General features: G+C 38.7%; 1 protein-coding gene across 1 annotated transcript in view; it reads right to left on the bottom strand.

Annotated features, from left to right (window-relative positions):
- Positions 1-234: 234 nt before the first annotated feature.
- Positions 235-17700, bottom strand: part of LOC104913878 (very large A-kinase anchor protein-like) — a 34031-nt gene continuing 16565 nt past the window's right edge. Inside the window, exons 4-7 of the mRNA XM_010721854.3 lie at positions 2753-7652; positions 1927-1974; positions 1467-1582; positions 235-415 (exon numbers count right to left, since the gene is read on the bottom strand). Of these exons, the coding sequence (XP_010720156.1) occupies positions 262-415; positions 1467-1582; positions 1927-1974; positions 2753-7652 (5218 nt within the window). The 3' untranslated portion in view covers positions 235-261. The remainder of the gene's footprint in view (positions 416-1466; positions 1583-1926; positions 1975-2752; positions 7653-17700) is intronic.

Genomic DNA, 17700 nt, shown 5'->3' with positions numbered 1-17700 from the left:
AGTTGCTGAGTCAGACAAAGGTAGTGGCAAAAAAAGATACTCTATACCTGCTCATTACACTCAGGAATAAATTTAGTGCAAAAGCTAATAGCACAGAGTAAACACTCAGCAACTAAAGCCCTGGGATTTACCTTGAAAGTGAAAAATGTGTTTCACAACAAATTTGAATAAAATCTGCAAAGACACATAGTCGATTGTTAGTAATGCACCACTGCTGACAACAGAAATTTATTATGTAAGTGATTATATTGTTAATAAAGTCTATACCTTTGTTACATGTTTGATTGAACCCACTGTGAGGTTTCTTCGATGATGTTTCACACCTGGAAGATCCCAAAGGTGATCCAGTACAGTCTCTCCTTCTTCTAGTACATATTTCTGACCCTGGAATTTGGGTTTCTCATAGAAAATCCAACTGTAATAACGAAATCATGAACTGAGTTGTTGCTGTTTGCTAAGACTGTCCTTATACAGCACATTTACTGGAAAGCTTATTACTAAGCTGTTTCTATGGTACAAATTATCAGCCCTTTCTTACATTCTCCTTCAGTAGTCACATTTACTTACGATATGTAATACTTCATTTATGTGCTTTAAGTAAAGTATATAGTTCTTTTCCTCCAGAAGGTAGACTAACATTAACATATGATGTGTATAAAAATATAATTCAATAACTATGTAAATAAAAAGCCTTATTTTACTAGAACAAACACACTAGTTGACATATCAAAGAATGTTCAAGTACTACATAAGGCATAAAACACACACACACAAATAATGGCATTCTATGTTTTGTTAGAACACGAAGAAATGCAAAATCAAATATGTCTCAAAACTGTATAAATGCTATATACATTACTATGGCCAAGAACCAAACATACATTGTATGTACCACCAAATAAATTTCAAAGCAACAGCTGATATGGTAATGTCCCCAGCTTTCCAAGGTAAAACTATTACTTCATTTTGAACTACAGTTTTACAAGTGGACAGTTGCCAAATCTACCGTTAAGGCACCCCTATATCTTTCTGCATCCACAATCTTTTAGATGCTACATTACAAGCAGTAGTTGAATCTCTATGTTGTATGGTCCTTTTGCAACATCTAATCTATAATGAAATTCAACTAAAAAAAGAACAAAAACACAACAGTCTTTTCTTTGGCATACATGTGCTTCTAGTGACGATTATTGCTTTACTGTCTCAGTAAGCAAGAAATCTAAACTTACTTGTGGTTCCATTAGGAACTTTCTGTTTGAAGTTAGTTCCCAGGAGGAACAATATTTTTGTACTGCAGCATGTGAAACCTTGTTTTATGCTTATTTCACTGGTATGAAGTCTGATTATAAAGAAATAAAAAGACATTCTTGCAGTTCAGATGTGTATCATAAAGAAACAAAAACATAAGAAAAAACATATGCAATCTTTTGAAAAGATTCTGTTTAAATATGACCTGGATTTCTTACCATCCTCTAATTATCCTAAGTAATGCTCCAATGGGAAAGATCCAGGATGTGGCATCTAGCACATCAGAATGAATTTCTTGTTTACTTTTGTCACCATGAATATCATAAATAATAATCTGAAACAACACACAACACATATGAATGAAGGCCCATTTTAAAATACAGCACAGACAGTTAATTTTTTGCATGGAATAAAAACTACTCATTTTGTGCCCATTGTTTTATGAAGCACTCTATAGAAATAAAACAGCAGTAGCAGATGAGGAAATACAGTAAAATTACTAGTGGCAGTATTTTTACCATACAATCTTACGGTTAGCACATACAAGCAGATGATACATTAAAATACTGAAAACCAGAAAAATGTCAGATACTTCCCATTAAAAAAATGTGCTATAATAAATTGTTCTGTATATCATAGTATATCTATTGAATCACGTAACATCCAAGTTCTACTTACCTTTCCTGGTCTTGGATTGCATGTGAGACTTGCCCTGTCAACGAGATTCTGAAATTAAAAAGACACAAGAAACAACTATAAATATCCACAACATTAGCACAAAGCATAGAAAGCACAGAAAGACTACACATCTTAAAAGTGGCAAAGCCAAATCAGATCCCATCACAAAATGAAGCATTCCCAATGCCAGAAGACCTGCTTCTTCAGTTGCACATTTGGTTTATATAGACTTTTCAGTTTCTAAACATTACAAGAAATGTTTCCATTCCTTCATCTGCATTGCTTTAAATACACTTAAAAAGGAATGCTAACAAGAAGCAGCTGTATTATTCATTAACCAACCTGCAATTTAAGTAAGATTTTGCAGTGAAAGAATAAAATAATTCCATAAACAGGTAATTATGTATTTTTGAAAATACAGCTCTACTAATCTTAAAATTGGACGGAGTGAAAGAACAATGTTCATACAAAAAGCAATGTCATGATTTTCAGATTGAAATGTCCTCATATAGTGAAGCCTGCTTCCTATTTTATAGACTTGCCATTAGGCATACTTTTTCATTACATTTTCTGTTCACATCTCCTCTTTTACAATTAGAAACTGCTTTCATCTATCTTTCACCTGTGTGAACAAAAAAATAATATATTTTTTCAATTATTCTATCAGAAGACTTTTTTATGTTTTGTTTTTGTTTTTTTTAAAATCTATGATCTTAAACAGTCTAATTAACCCAGGAAGGGGAGAGGCTGAAAACAGATGAGGCAAAACAGAAATTTTGATCTGGGACTAACCACTTTGGTTATTAACATTGACGTGACATCTTACCACTGGCAATTCTCCCAGTTTGGGCATGGCATGATCTTGGGACCAACGAATCTTTGGCTGCAATATATCCTGGAGAATGTTTCCAAATCTTGTTCCCTTCTCAGAGGAGTAATTGTTGGCAGATCTCAAGTACTGGTAATATGCACTCGTAGGAGGATGATTTAGAGTAGTATCAGCTTTCTGTGAAACTGGGTTGCAGTATGTTTGCCCAGGAGAAGTCTCATCTTGAAACTCTTCTGTTTGCTCCTTAGAGTCAAATTGCTCTTTTGAAAGAAAAGGTGATTGTTCAGGTAATGGATATGTATTTCTATCATTTGACAGAACGGTTCGTGTTCGATTCCTTGTCCACTGACTGGAAAGACATTCTTCTTCTCCTCCTCTCTCAACATCAAGCACATTTCCTTCACATGATGACTGGTCCGCATCCTCGTCCTCCATTCCCTCCTCATCTTCCTCTTTACTGAACTGAGTAGTCAACTGTAGGCGCTCAGAAACTGATTGCAGAAGGGACAACACAGAAGTATGGTCAGAGTTATCTTTAGATACTCCATTAGGATGGCCTTCTGGTGACATGTCTGCAGACAGCAAGTCTTCATGGGAGCTGTCGTCTTCATATATTGGAGACAAAGAGAAAGGATATATTCTATAGCGTTTGGCTTCCACACTCAGAAATGACTCTGAGCTATTGCCCTCCGTAGCTTTATTCAACTTGTTATCCTTTCCATAAAAACAGGTGGGCTCATTTTTATTTTTTGCTCTTTCACACATTAGATAACCTACACTATCCAAAGACAGATCAGAAGGAGAAAGTGAGCTAGTTTGTATAACATCATTAGAGACAGATCTGTTCTCGGTTTGAAGGGCACCTTCATAAACGATTGTAAAAGAACTATTTTCCCATTGCTCAATTAGTGGAGAAAAGCCTAAAAGATCTGTCGATTCCTTCGTGTCATTCCTACAGTCCAGACTATTTTCTTCAAGCTGATCATTTCTCTGCACATCTGAATCCTTCATTTGCAACTCTTTCAGATTCTCTTTACTTTGGACATAAACTGAGTTGAAGTAGTTTTTCCCTTCATTGTGCTCTCCAGTAGCAGGCAATTCAGAGTCAATTAACTGTGCATTTAACTCAATATTGACAAGTGTTTCGCTTGCCCCCTCTGCAGGTTCCTCTTCACTCTCCCCTACCTTTGAATCTTCTAAGGCTGCTTTTACTTGTGAAGACATTTCTGCAGCCTCTCTTCCACTGTGTTCATCCAGATTACCCTCTGCACTGCTTTCCACAGAACCGTGAGGACTCCTTTTGACTCTGTTTTCACTTTGTGAGCTGATACTTTCTTCATCAGGCATAAAAGATGACAAATTACCATTTATATATGACAGCAACATGAGGTCTGGCATATCTGCATTATTGCATGAATCACTTAACTGCAATGGTAGAAATATTTCTTCAGTAACAGCTGCATCTCTATTTATTAAATGTAAAGACACGTCAGATTTTCTACTTGTTGCTGATAATCCAGCTTTACTGCACATCTCTGCTGCAGCCAGATGTTCATACACCTTTTTATCATGTTCCTCTTTTGCTGGTATCATAGGAGTTGATTCTCGCCTCACTGAAATACCAGCAGATAGAAATCCATTTGTTTGACATGCAAATGCATTATTTGGTATATCTTCATCTCCTTGGAGCCCATCTATGCTGTTTTCTGTACTATTTGAAAGCAAAGGAGGACCTGAGCAAACTGCCTTTCCACAGTTTATACTTATATTCTGAGTTTCTGTGTTCCCTACTGGTTCTCTGATTAGTTTCTGTGTTTTGGAAGATAAATTACCATCCAGATTTAAAATCTCTGGCTTTTCAGCTTTAGGTTTACACTCAATCTTTTCAGAATGCTTTTCACTCTCCCTGCCTTGCCACTGATTGGATGTCAGTTTTTGTTTGGCTGAGTTAATAACTTCATCAATTATTTCTCTTGCTTTTAATGCCAGTACACTATGTAGGTCAATTTTAGCAGGGATGTAAGATGGTATCGTTTCATCTTGATTATTTGTATCATGCATTTCATTTCCTGTAAATGAAAATGAGCCTCCTCCACTGCTCTCATTAAAATGTTTTAATGAATGCACAGCTGACTGGATTTCTTCTGCTTCCAGCTGCACAGTTACAGTTTTCTGATCATTTAGAATATCTGTATTTACTAAACTATCCTTTCGCCCACAGACTTGGCAGACACCAACAGCTTGTTTTGCTATTATTTCCTCTATAGCCAAGTGTAAAACAGAGTCCACTATTTCCTCAGCTTTCTTAAACAAAAGAGCAGCTTCTTGCAAGTTAGTGCAGTCTTGTCCCACCCTGTTAGTATTCTTCCATATTTTTGCAAAATAGAGATCATTTGATTCTATAGCTGCAGCAGCTGTTTGTTCACCTGTTTCAGAGCAAGCTTCTGAGGTACTAGTGGTCTGGTTACAAAGATTCACCTCTTGTACAGCATTTTTGCACACCTCAGTACACTTTGATTTGGATGCCCTTTTCAAGGGACACACAGGTGATAGCACTGCCTCTGCCAAGACACTGTCATCAGCCTGCTGTGCAGAGGATAGATCCTCTGCCTCAACACCAACTCTGTGACCAGAGGAGCTACAGTCCTCTTGTGCAATGCCTGATGTTTTCAAGGCAGAAATAGAAAGTTTTGAGCCTTCTTTGGATTCTTGAGTAGGTGAAGGGGACCTGGGGATGCAAAAATCCTGCACATTTACTTCAGAAGTAAAATGATGGAGCACAGCTGGGGTGAACTCAGGTTCCAGAGAAATGGATGGGCATGAAGCTCTCAGGTCTTCTGAGCAAAGTGTCTCAGTCATTCCGTTCTCAGGGATTATTCTCTTACACTCAGCAGTCACAAGAACACAGCCGTCCTGCTTGGAAGCAGCAGACCATCTAGCAACTTGACCATTTTCAGAGATAGCGGCAGGAGAAGGCACTTTTCCTTGGTTGTCAGATGAAGAATAAAGTACCGGGGATGATATCCCATGCTTGTTATTGCTTTCAACTTCAGAAGAAATATTAATATGTCTATTTTCACAGCTAGTTGGAGGTGCAGAAACGATGTCTTTTTGAGAAATGACAGAGAAATGGTCAGTCAAAGGTTTACCTTCACATCCCAGGACAGAATCAGAAACCTCCAGATTTTTTTCTTGTGATTTAGAAATGTGAGAGGAAAGTTCAGAAATACAATTCTTAGATTCAAAAGGAGCAAGAGCCATTTCATTCATACCAGCTTCATTGATTTTAGAAGCAGCAGGTGTAGTATCATCTGTTCTTCCAGTGCTGACAAAAGGGCAAGGTGCAGCCTTTGATGTGTTATCTTCTGCAAGCGTAACTAATGATTTTTCAAGAATATCTTGCACAGTTTTATGGGAAACTGTACCATGGGTAGGAGTAGAATTTTCTGAGAGGCTCATATCTACAGTCTTAAAGGATTTGCTCTTTTCACATTCAAGATCAGGAGTAGAAACAGTGTCTATCTTATCTTTTGAGCCAACTCCTCTTTTCACTATAGTTTTATTTACAGATTTGCAATCAGGATGAAGAGAAGCTGAGTAACAGTCAACTGTTTCAAACGAAGACTCAAAACTAACAGAGAGGGATTCTGTCAGCTGATCTAAGTTAGATTTCACATTTTCACATCCACGTGTGCATGATAAAGCAAAATTTTCCACTGCAGCTTCTGACAAAACCTTCTTTTTTTCCTGACAAGATAAATGCTGTGGTGCGGCAGTATCTTTAGAGTTTTCCACAAGGTTTAATTGATGCTCCTTTTGTACATGCATTGGTTTCCCAAACTCATTCAGTTCTTCATTACAAGTCACCTGGTCCACCGTCGTGCCTTTATCATTTTTAAGATTTAACTTTGAAGCAGTCAGATTACCTGTGACTATGCACTCTTCTCCTCTGGACTCCATGCTAAGCGAGGTGCATGTCTGCTCATCAAGAGGTAAAAGAACAGTAGCAAGAAAATTCTGTGGATTCTGCTCTCTTTTTGCAGCTGCCACAATTTTCTGTGCATCACTTTTTCTTGGATCACTATCTTTATTTGCACTGCCTGCGTGCTCACCTGTTTGCTGCTGGAACGTAGTACTGGAATGATACGTCTGTACATTTGATGTTAGTTCTGAGTGGTTATTTATTTGATGATTACAGCAATATTCTCCCTTGCTCAACTGGAGTTCTTTGTTAACTTTGTCATCCTGCATTTTTTCTGCAGACTGCTGATAGGAGTGATCACTACAGTGAATTTCATTTTCACAGTTAGAAGTGGCATTTTTGTTCATTTGAAATTGAGCTTCTGTTTCTCCCAGCAGTACATATTCTTTTCCAAACAAACTGTCCACAGCACTAGGAGCATTGTTAATCTGATGAGTAGAATTGGTTGCGATCTCAATGTTTCTACTAGATGACAATAATGAATCTTGTGAATACGTCCTCTTAACTTTGTTTGCTTCTAAAGCTGGTGTATGTTTTAAGTCTACTCCACTGGATGATCCAGTAGGTGAAGCTGAGGCATTTGGCATTATTTCATGTTTATTGCTATGCAAGTAATGTTGAGCTTCACCAGACTTTTTCAATTCCATTTTTACTGTAGAAGAATTTACTATGACATCATCTTCATGATCTTTATCGTCATCTTCTCCATTTTCCTTTGTTAAGTGTTCTGATTTTGGAGTGACAACAGTTTGGATTTCTCCATTTTCTTTGATCACTGAAGCATTTCTGTTCTCAGTACTTTCTTCTCCTTCTTCAGTCTTCTCTGACTGACTTTTCAGTAGCTGCCTAATCCTTGCAGAACCTCGATATGTTGCATAAGTGACTGCAGGAGCTTGTGGTTTTCGTTGTATCTGCCTGCAACAATGAGCATTATTATCAGCATAAGATAGAACATGTAAATAGTCATTGTGATAATAACAAAGGTTAACACAAACTGTAAGTGACGTACATCGCCATTTTCCTTCAGAGGCTAAGACAAACTGTAGACTGCACACAACACTACCTTCCTCCTTTTTGCTCTCCTCCTGAACATGGATTTCTGTGACAAATGATACATGCTATCTTTTACCATAAAAAGCCAACTTAAACTATGAAGAAGAGCTAGATGTTGCTATAAACAACTTCTATCATCTGTGTTCTACTGAATAATGGACTTTCTTATTTAGAAAAGTCACTATACTCAACATTTGTAATGACATAAAGAAGTATACTTTCGTGAAGATGTTTTACCCCACTAAAACAGGCCTGTACTTAAAATACTGATTACTTATTACTACAGGGTAATAAGGAAAGAAAGTAAAAGCAGATCAGGTAAGAATGAGAACTGCTTAAATGCTAGAAGAAATAGCAACATGAGAAGCCTAGGAACGTGACAAGAAATTGGTAGATCCAGTCCTTTATCAACTTCATGTTTAATAGCAAACAACTCCTCTGCCCTGCCCTGCTCCCCCTGGAAAAGCAAACAAACAAAACCCAAAAACCCCCAATGCAAAAACTGACAAGAAGAATCACCATGGAAAAAATGTGATCCTGATCTTTCCCTGCCCTCTCTGATATTCTAAGGATAAATTCAGAGCCTGTCACTATCAATTTTCTGAAGAAGCTTCTGAATAATGGTCTGAAGAACATTCTTTTTCTTTCTCAAAATTAGCCTACATAAATGCTCACCTTCCTAATGCTTCTTTCTCCTCCTTTTCTATTGTTTAAAGAATTTTTGCAAAAATAGGACAGTGATTATACATATGTGAACATTAACTCTTCTTGTTAGAACAAAGCAGACACTCAAACTGCGCTTGAATTTTATTTTGCCACAGCTCCCACCTAAACTAAGAACAAAATTTTTTAAAACACTCATCCAGTCTGAAACCTATATCTGCTTAGATTATTCTGGCTGGAAGTGGCAGCTAACCTACCTAGGAAACTGTCACACTCCTCAGAAGAGTCTCTTGAATAAAAGAGCTTGCTAAGACTTTGATTTCTAATACGAAAACATTGCAATACCCAAAAGGTTTTGAGTCTCAGGCACTTATTTCTATATTAATTTTACTTTTAACTTAGCACTATTAGAATTAAAGGCAAAATCCCTTTTTGTGCAGCATTTGGACGTGCAAAGAGTGCAAGTAAACGAAAAGTAAAATAAATTATTTGTATGCATAAACATCAAAACAGATATATAAATACCCATTTACATGCAAGCTTTACGTGCCAGGTATGTTTATGCTAATGCCAAAAATACCTGAATATGCGAATTTAGACATGATGAGAACTGGAAAATGAAATTTCTATTGAGGATTAAATACATTGTAATTGGTGATGAAGGCTATAGCAGAATCTCAATATAGGGTTTACAGAAAGTCATATATAAACACCATGTCTCCCAAGCATTTGCAAAGCCAGATGCATTTCATCTTCTATATACTACTTTAGTTTCCACAGATTCCAGCAGTGGCAGCTGCTAGACATCAGGCACACCAATTAAGTTGCTATTTTCTGCACATCTTAAAAGAAGCACATGTATTTCTGCTGTAAGAGAAAGACAAACACAGTTGGAGAAGGAGTAGTTGGGAAAAAAAAAAATAATGATTTAAGTCTTTTCTGTTTACCTTAAAAAAAAAAAGTTACATTATTTTCCACATTCTCATATTAGAAAAACATTTTCCAAAGCTCTAGATGTCCTAAAAATCGCAGAGGAAGGAATTGCTGAGCTCTATAATGCACCCTATTTACTCATCACGAGCCATAGTAAAAATGAGTCTGAAGAATGCATAAGAACTGGTCATGTCACAAAGAATTAACCTTACTGGCTATCCTCTCCCATCTCAGTTAAGACACAAAGAAGTAAAACTGTTTTAAATAATCACTGGTAAGCTTTTAAAAAATTCAACCATCAGTTCTATCATACTTTGGTCCATCTCAAATATAAAAGTCAGTCTACAACAGTCCTGAAACCAGACATTTCTTTTAAGAAAACAGAACGAGGCTTACACCAATTTGCTAAACAAATGCTACCAATTCTTCAAGGGGAAAACTATAAAACGTCTTTGAAGTAAGATTGTTCAACGGTACTGCAAGGTACTGAATGCTCATTTCCACCACAAATGAAGCACTATTTTGAATAAACTGATCAATGACAATTAACTTTTACTGCGTGTCTTTTACTCTGCAGCTGCTTTTTTCCTAATACATAGTGGGATGAATTCAGAATTTATCTATAAACATGTGGTAATAACTAGTGCTCTGACACAAACGTAGGAAATATCTATTTGTTCCCCCCATCCAACTTTGCCTTCAAATTTCAGCCATGAGCTCAGCAACTGTTAAACTGAAAGCATCCAGAAACTGGATGAACAGCTTAATTTTAGACAAGACTATAGACGGGCAAAATGAGAACCCAGCGTGGAGGGGTACTACATTTACAATGACTCAAACTACAGATCCCAGATAGGATTTCCATTTATTATACATGGTCTGGCAAAATAAATACACTCAGAACTTCCTTCTTGCCTACCACGTGCCTTTTATCATTTCTCCTAACTTTGTTTCTTTTTGTCTTCTGAGGGAATTTTGCACTATGATTGACTGATCTGTAGTCAAAATCTGAGCAAGACTCAGAGCAACATGACATACAGAGCTCTATGCGCAAACCCAATCCTGACCAGCAGTGACAACATCATTTCATCCTGTGCAGCCTCATCCTGTGGCTGGCCTCTGCCAGCATCTCCTAATTTACAGCTCTGCTTTCATGCGTACTTGTCTCTTCCAAAAGCTTCTGCACTGCATGCTCTTTTAAACAGGAACTAACCTCTCCAACACAGACACAGTAACTTTGGGATCTCTGACCTTTGATCAAGGATCTGATTCTCAGCATACTGTAACAATTTTGTCAATGGACCTTTTATTCCTACCACGTTCATTTTTAGAGCAAGTAGAAGTGTTTGCAATCCAAATATTCCCATGCAACAAGACGTTTAAAAAATGAAAACCTATGCTCCCCTGCGGTAGTTGCAACTCAGATGGCTTACTCTAAACCTTGCTTTAAGTCTTATGAAACACATTAAGAAGCGGGCTCTGTCATGCAAAATCTTTTAAAAATGTCACTAGAGACTTGTTTCACAGACATTTAAAGTAACAATTCATTTCTGATTGTCAGGAGAGTATGTCAGTTCAGAACTTACCTTAAAAACTCTCTGCAATTTTTTTTTTCCGAATTCATATGAGGATAACAGATGAAAGCCTGATTACACACAGAACCTAATGTGTAATTCTGTCACACATTTCAAATGCTGGGAGATTCCTTCTTTCTCTTCTGTATAGAAAGCTATTCAATTCCCTATAATGCCTATTTTGCAAAAGACTGTTTGACAGCAACAAGAGAACATGTCAACATGAGTTACATTAAATTTGTCAAAAATAGGTGCTCGTAGAGATATTTCTATTCTGGAAGAGAAACAAAAAGTTCAAAGGGGGCTAACTCAAGAAAGGGAGGGGTACATCTTCTGACACATCTCGTATGATAGACAGTTTGTGTAACTTGCTCCAGAAGCAGCATTAGTTATAAAACAAGCTTGTTAGTTTTAAAGCCTGGAAGCAGGAGGAATCTGATTACCCTGAATGCCTCATCTCAGTGCATCCATAAAGACTAAATTTTTCCACTTTTTTTTTTTTTTTTTCATCAAGTGTACATCATCAAGTTGGTGACCTCGCATATTTGTACATATGATACAACAGAAAGCAGGTATCCCCAGATTATTTTCAAAAAGCGCCAGGGAGATCATACAGTATGATATAGCTCTATATGGTTACGGCACCTCAGATCCCCAGGCAGCACAGATTCATTTGCACTTTGGGACATCCGTGCTAGAAAACCCTTGCACAGCTAGCCCCACGGCTAAACTTCGGGCTTACCAGCTCATGCTCAGCAGTGTTCAAGTGCAAGTGTACTGCTGGCTGGCCTGTTTCTGCAGCACATACTCTTGGCTCTCTCCCAAGACATGCAACAGCCTTTTTTTCCCCCTCCATGCCTCACTCTTCCAGATATGCCCCTCCAGTCCAGCTGTCTCCTACCTTTTCAAAGCTTAAATGCACATGTTTTCCCTAATGTCCCTTCACAGACCCTCTCAGAAGTAGCTCCCACACCAGAAAGGTCTTCCAGCTACAGGCTGAAAACCACTGCTCTACATCAGTATGCCTCTTGTGGTTCCATCTATTCCTTCCTAATTGTAAAATAATTATGCCATTGTTTATTTTAATTTTTTCCACTTAGTATTTTTTTTTTTACTGCTTACTTAACTGGCAACTTTTTAAAAATTACGTTAAGGTCTTCTGTCTGGAAATAATTATCTCAAAGATGCTCTGAAAAATCTTTTGGCTGTCTCCAACTTCTTCAACTAGCTGGTTTCTACAGTCATGTCAGATCTTCAGAAAGGGAAAAATTGAGTGTCTTACTGAAAAAAAAGTCACTGAGAACTAAAAGAAAATTTGCCATATACAACTTAGATCAATGAACGTTGAACGTTATTTTTTAGCTGGAGGCTATAGCTTCATGATTTAAATCTTAAGTTTAAAATACTGAGTGTCCTGAGACTTCACATTTGTATATTCCAAAAGGTCAAAAGTTTCATTTAAACGAAGTCATTTGCACACAGTTGATTTTGCAGGAAATTTCAAAGCTAATGTTCCATAAGGACAATTAAGAGTCAAAGACAATCTTAGTAAAAACAAATGCTGTCTCTGTGACCTTGGAAGGAATGTTTTCCCTTTTCCTGTTTTTTCATGGCACTGTATCTTGATTATCTTTCACATCTGGGAAAGTAACTATATTCTGCAGCCTGAAGAAAGAAAGGACAGATCAAGGCTTACCCAACATCAGCAGCTGCAAGACCAAGATCAGCATGAAGAGTCTGGGATCACTGCTCTCTTTCCCCAGTACCTGGCAGCAGCAGACCCTCCAGCGCCTTAGCTGGGGGAAGTATGCACACGTATACGGCACCTATGTGCCAACTTTACACCTCACATGCCTCATGTAGCTTAGCCAGCTCTCTCTTTCCTCCCCTGTGCCAAGAACTCAGATATTCAGGTGCACAAGATCTGCTTTTTCTGAGGAGCAGGATGCTGGGATGAAGAAGTCTCCAGGCACAGAAGTGCCGGAGAGGCTAGGAAGTACCATGGGAGATCATCTAATTCCATGCCCACTCTGAGCAATAAGATCAGGGTGAGGTGCGTCTGAGGATGTCACTGGGATAGGAGCCCTGTGCACATGCACCCAGGCATGTGATCTCCCTCACTCTGAAAACACATTTCCCAGTATCAGAATATCCCAAATTCCTGTTATCTCTCCTTCCATCAGTGTGCATCTCTGAGATAGGTTTGCCTCCATCTCCTCCAAGGCCTCCTAGAAAACAGCTGAGGATAGTAATAAGATGGCTCCTCAGGCTCCCTGTCCTAATATTGAAGAAAGTCAGTCCTCCTAGACTCTTCTTATACAAGCGTGTTGCTTCTGATGTGTTATGGAAACGGGAGTTTGACTGCAGATGCTTGACACAAAGATTATTCTTTCCTTTCATGTACACTGATGCTAACATGAGACAGGCAGATGTTACAATGGCAGATGATGTAAGAAACTGCCTTTGAATATCAGGTAGGTTCTGGGCTCGCTCTTGAAAAGGCCACCAAAGGGGACTTTATATTCTCACAGTCCATCAGCCTAAAAGAAGTAACCCAGAAATAATGTTCTTCTGATGATACTTATCACCCCCAACAACTGTGAAAAGGAAGTTGTGAAGGAAAAGTTCTTATTGAGAAATGAATACCCAGGAAGCCTGGACAATTCCACTGCAGGTACAAAGAACACCTGAAATTGAAAACAGTACTGTAAAATTTCTAAGAAACAGTCACTATTAGTTGTGCAATGTTGTTGCACAGTTGAATAACCCAGTTTTTGTTTTTAAATTGAATGAATGAAAAAATTCTTTGGATATCAGGGGGAAATTCTTTACAGAGAGAGTGGTGAGGTGCTGGAACAGGCTGCTCAGAGAGGTTGTGGGTGCCCCATCCCTGCAGGTGTTCAAGGCCAGACAGGATGGGGCCCTGGGCAGCCTGGTCTAGTATTAAATATGGAGGTTGGTGGCCCTGCATGGGGGGGTTGGAGATTCATGATCCTTGAACTCCCTTCCAACCCAGGCCATTCTGTGATTCTGAGAAAAAAAGTAACATTATGATTTATTTTTCAACTTACTTAATTCAGTTGAATTTTGCACCATGCATCTGTTATGAATTACTCTTAGCACCGTGAAGCTTTCATCCCTCAGAAAGGCTCAGATCTCCGTTTTGGTGTCAGCAGCCACCTTTCCTCTGGCACACGTCCCAGCTTAGGGCAGGTATTCACCCCCAGCAGGCAGGCCTGGGTCTGAATTTCTCCAGCAGCAGAGTACTGCCACAAACCCACAGGCTGCTGAACCCCAGCACAGTCCTTATCGTCACAAGCCGTGTGTTCAGCCACAGAGACTTTAGCTCTCATTGAAATTTGAGTCTATGGGTACCTCTTAGCTATGTAGGTATGTAGATGTATTAGAATATACTTACATTTTACATACAAGTAATTAACATGGCAGTTTTTTCTTCCTTTTGCAGCAGTCACCCAAACAAATGCTTTCAAAACTGAACAGACACTGTTACGCTGTGCACATACTTGTGGTTTAAAACTTTTAGGTCCTGTATTTAAAACAAGTATTGGGTAGACAGTTGCAGAGGAGGAGGACATGGCTCTGATCACAAGATGGATTCAATTTCAGCAAATGCCATGGCATCTTCCCCACTTTTCTACGTTATTCCTCAGGAGTTACCTGGTGAGACCATTGCTTGTAAACCATTGATTTACTCCTGACTCTGCGCCAAAACAACTATGGAGAAAGATGAATGCTGCTACTTGCTCACTGAACCGAAACCACAATAAATAATCAATCAGACAAATTGATGCCTGTGCTTCTGAATCACAAGATTGCTTCTGACCAGTAATACAATGGTGAATAACAAGCTTTGAAAGAGACACGTGAACCAGATTTATCTGGAGGATTTTACAATCTGCTTTTCTAGCAGAGCAAAATAAAAGGATAGGCTTTTTGACATTATTAAAATGGGAAATACTATGCAATTAATGAGCAAGCAGCTGTTTTTCTAGACTTTAAGTATATTAAAAAAAACAACTCTCACAAAATTCAACAATGTATAACCTAAAAAATCTTGCACTTGGTTTCAAACTCCTCACCTCTCCTTCTGGATGAAATACCTTGCAATACTGTAGCTAAACTATTACAAGAACTTGGTTCTTGGTAGGGCGCAAAGTATAAAAACAGATTGTTCTGAGCACTGCTTTTGAAATCACCCCCTCATCTTCTACTCACTGTTAGGAAATCCTTGCAGTTGTGGGAGGGGAGGAGTTCTTACTCACTTCATGTCCGCAAGGATCGTAACAGAAGGGAGAAGTTAGCATCCTAAATACTCTGTTAAATTTGAGTATTACAATCTTAACTAGTGGTCAGGATTCTACAATAGAAACATTTAGAGTTTTCAACAGCTTCGATTTTCATCTCATCAATCATGTTCAGCAATGCAATAAAGCTTCTTGCTGAACTCCAAAACAAGTGCAATTTCACAAGTAATACTGTTAGGCATTTCACTATAAATAACATCCACTTACTGTTACTGGACATTACAAAAAAATTTTAAAAAATGTAGGAGAAGATAAGCAAATGCCAAGCAGTCAACAGAAAAGATCTGGGTCATCACTCACACTACCTTTTTCTTTTTTTTCTCCCTATGGGAAAAAGAAAAGGAAATCATTTGAGTTATGTTCTCAGTTTCCTGTAAGGTGTACTGCTGATTACCACGACAGGCATTCCTAAGAATCTGGTGTAAGAAGGCCATTTTCAGGAGTCTTAGGGAAACAGTTTCAATTCTGAAGCCAAATTGCTTCTTCATAGTTAAAGGCAAGAAATACAGTGGAGTAAAATCATGTTTTGTCTTTGTCGCTTACATTATGAAACTTCAATCTCTCTCATAGAGAGACTTTCAGTGGTGAGAAACTAAGTGAAGTGCATTCCCACTGTTTCATTGGTTTTACTTTTAAGTATTATTTCATCAATTAAAGGTTGTTTTTTAACTTCATTAGAAAGGACTGTAGAGCCTAAAACTAAATACAAACTTTACACTTTTATACTTTGTACTCACCTACTGAGGACTATTAAGATTTTTCTACATGTAGCAGTCAATACATTGTCTTATTTCCCACTTGCAGCTAAACAAATGTTATTTTATGACTGTATTTTACCAACAACACTCCTTCATCACCAACTTTTTACAGAAGAGAACAAGCCCAGTTGTTTGCATCAGTACTCAATAGTAAGGAACTGGCTGACTGGCAGAGCTCAGAGGGTTGTATCAGTGGCACAAGCCTGGATGGAGGCCTGTAATTAGCAGTGTTACCCCAGAGATTGGTGCTGGGTCTGGTTTTGTTCAACATCTTCATCAGTGACCTGGATGAAGGGATAGAATGCAAGTTTGCTAATGATACAAAGCTGAGAGGAGTGGGTGACACACCAAAAGGCTGTGCTGCCATTCAACAAGACCTGGACAGGCTGGAGAGCTGGGCAGAGAGGAATCTGATAATCGCATACATTAGTACAGGTTATTGGCCTGACCTGCTGGAGCGGAGCTCTGTAGAGAAGGACCTGAGTGTCCTGGTGGACAACAGGTTGGCCATGAGCCAGTAGTGTGCCCTTGTGGCTAAGAAGACCAATGGCATTCTCGGGTACAATAAAAAGAGTGTGGACAGCAGGTCAAGGGAGGTGATCTTCTCTCTCTACTCTCTGCTGAGGAGGCCACATCCGGAGAACTACTTCCAGTTCTGAGCTACTCAGTTAGAAAAAACAGGGATCTCCTAGAGAGAGTACAGTGGAGGGTAGCAAAGATGATTAAGGGCCTGGAGCATCTCCCATATGAGGAAAGGCTGAGAGATCTGGGACTCCTCAAGACTGGAGAAAAGACAACTGAAGGGGATCTTATTACTGTTCATAAACATCTAAATTGCAGGAGTCAAATCGATGAAGGCAGACTCTTTGAGGGTGAGCATCAGTAGAACAAGAGGCAATGGGAAGAAACTGTAACACGGGAAGTTTGATAATAACCTAAGGAAGAACTTCTTCACTGTTAGAGTGATGGAACACTGTAGCAAGCTGTCCAGAGAGATTATGGAATTTCCTTCTCCGAAGATATTCAAGACCCACCTGGATGCCCTCCTGTGTAACCTACTACAGGTAACTGCTTTAGCAGGAGGTTGGACTAGATGATCTCCAGAGCTCCCTTCCAATCCCTACGATTTTTAGATTCTGTGAAATAATCAGCCATCCCAGACAACTAGAAAACTAATGGATGCAATAGCTGGAGATCTAGCCAACTCAACTCTCATTATTCATCTTCAGTATCACAATTATTACATTACTGTTTACAGTAATTATTGCCTAAAGACTTTGTTCAGTTTATCATGGTTTTGTCCTCTATGCTGCTTCTTTACAACCTGTCACCGTCTGGATAAAGGACCAGAAGCCTCTAAGGTACAATTACCACTGAGCCTGTCAGCCAGCGAGGGTGATGGAGAAATAATGTGGCCTACGTGTTTTGTCCCTTGCAAACACACGCTCCACAGACTGAGCTCACAAATTCCACTCTCCTTGGCTCAAGGCCTGGAAATTTGAGTCTCTACTAAAGGCCAGGCCTCCCACTGAGGGCAGAAGTAACCTCAGTCTACAAAGTCAGAGCAGTCTCATTTCCTTGTATTTTGCAAAACATTGCTTTAAGGATACGAGGTTAATCAGGTTGTCTGGGTCTCAGTCTTGCATGCTCTGAGACT

Source organism: Meleagris gallopavo, chromosome 1 (genome assembly GCF_000146605.3).
Source record: "Meleagris gallopavo isolate NT-WF06-2002-E0010 breed Aviagen turkey brand Nicholas breeding stock chromosome 1, Turkey_5.1, whole genome shotgun sequence".
NCBI classification, from domain to species: domain Eukaryota; kingdom Metazoa; phylum Chordata; class Aves; order Galliformes; family Phasianidae; genus Meleagris; species Meleagris gallopavo.
Note: the sequence above shows the minus strand (reverse complement) of the source record. Positions and strands in the feature narration are given on the sequence as shown.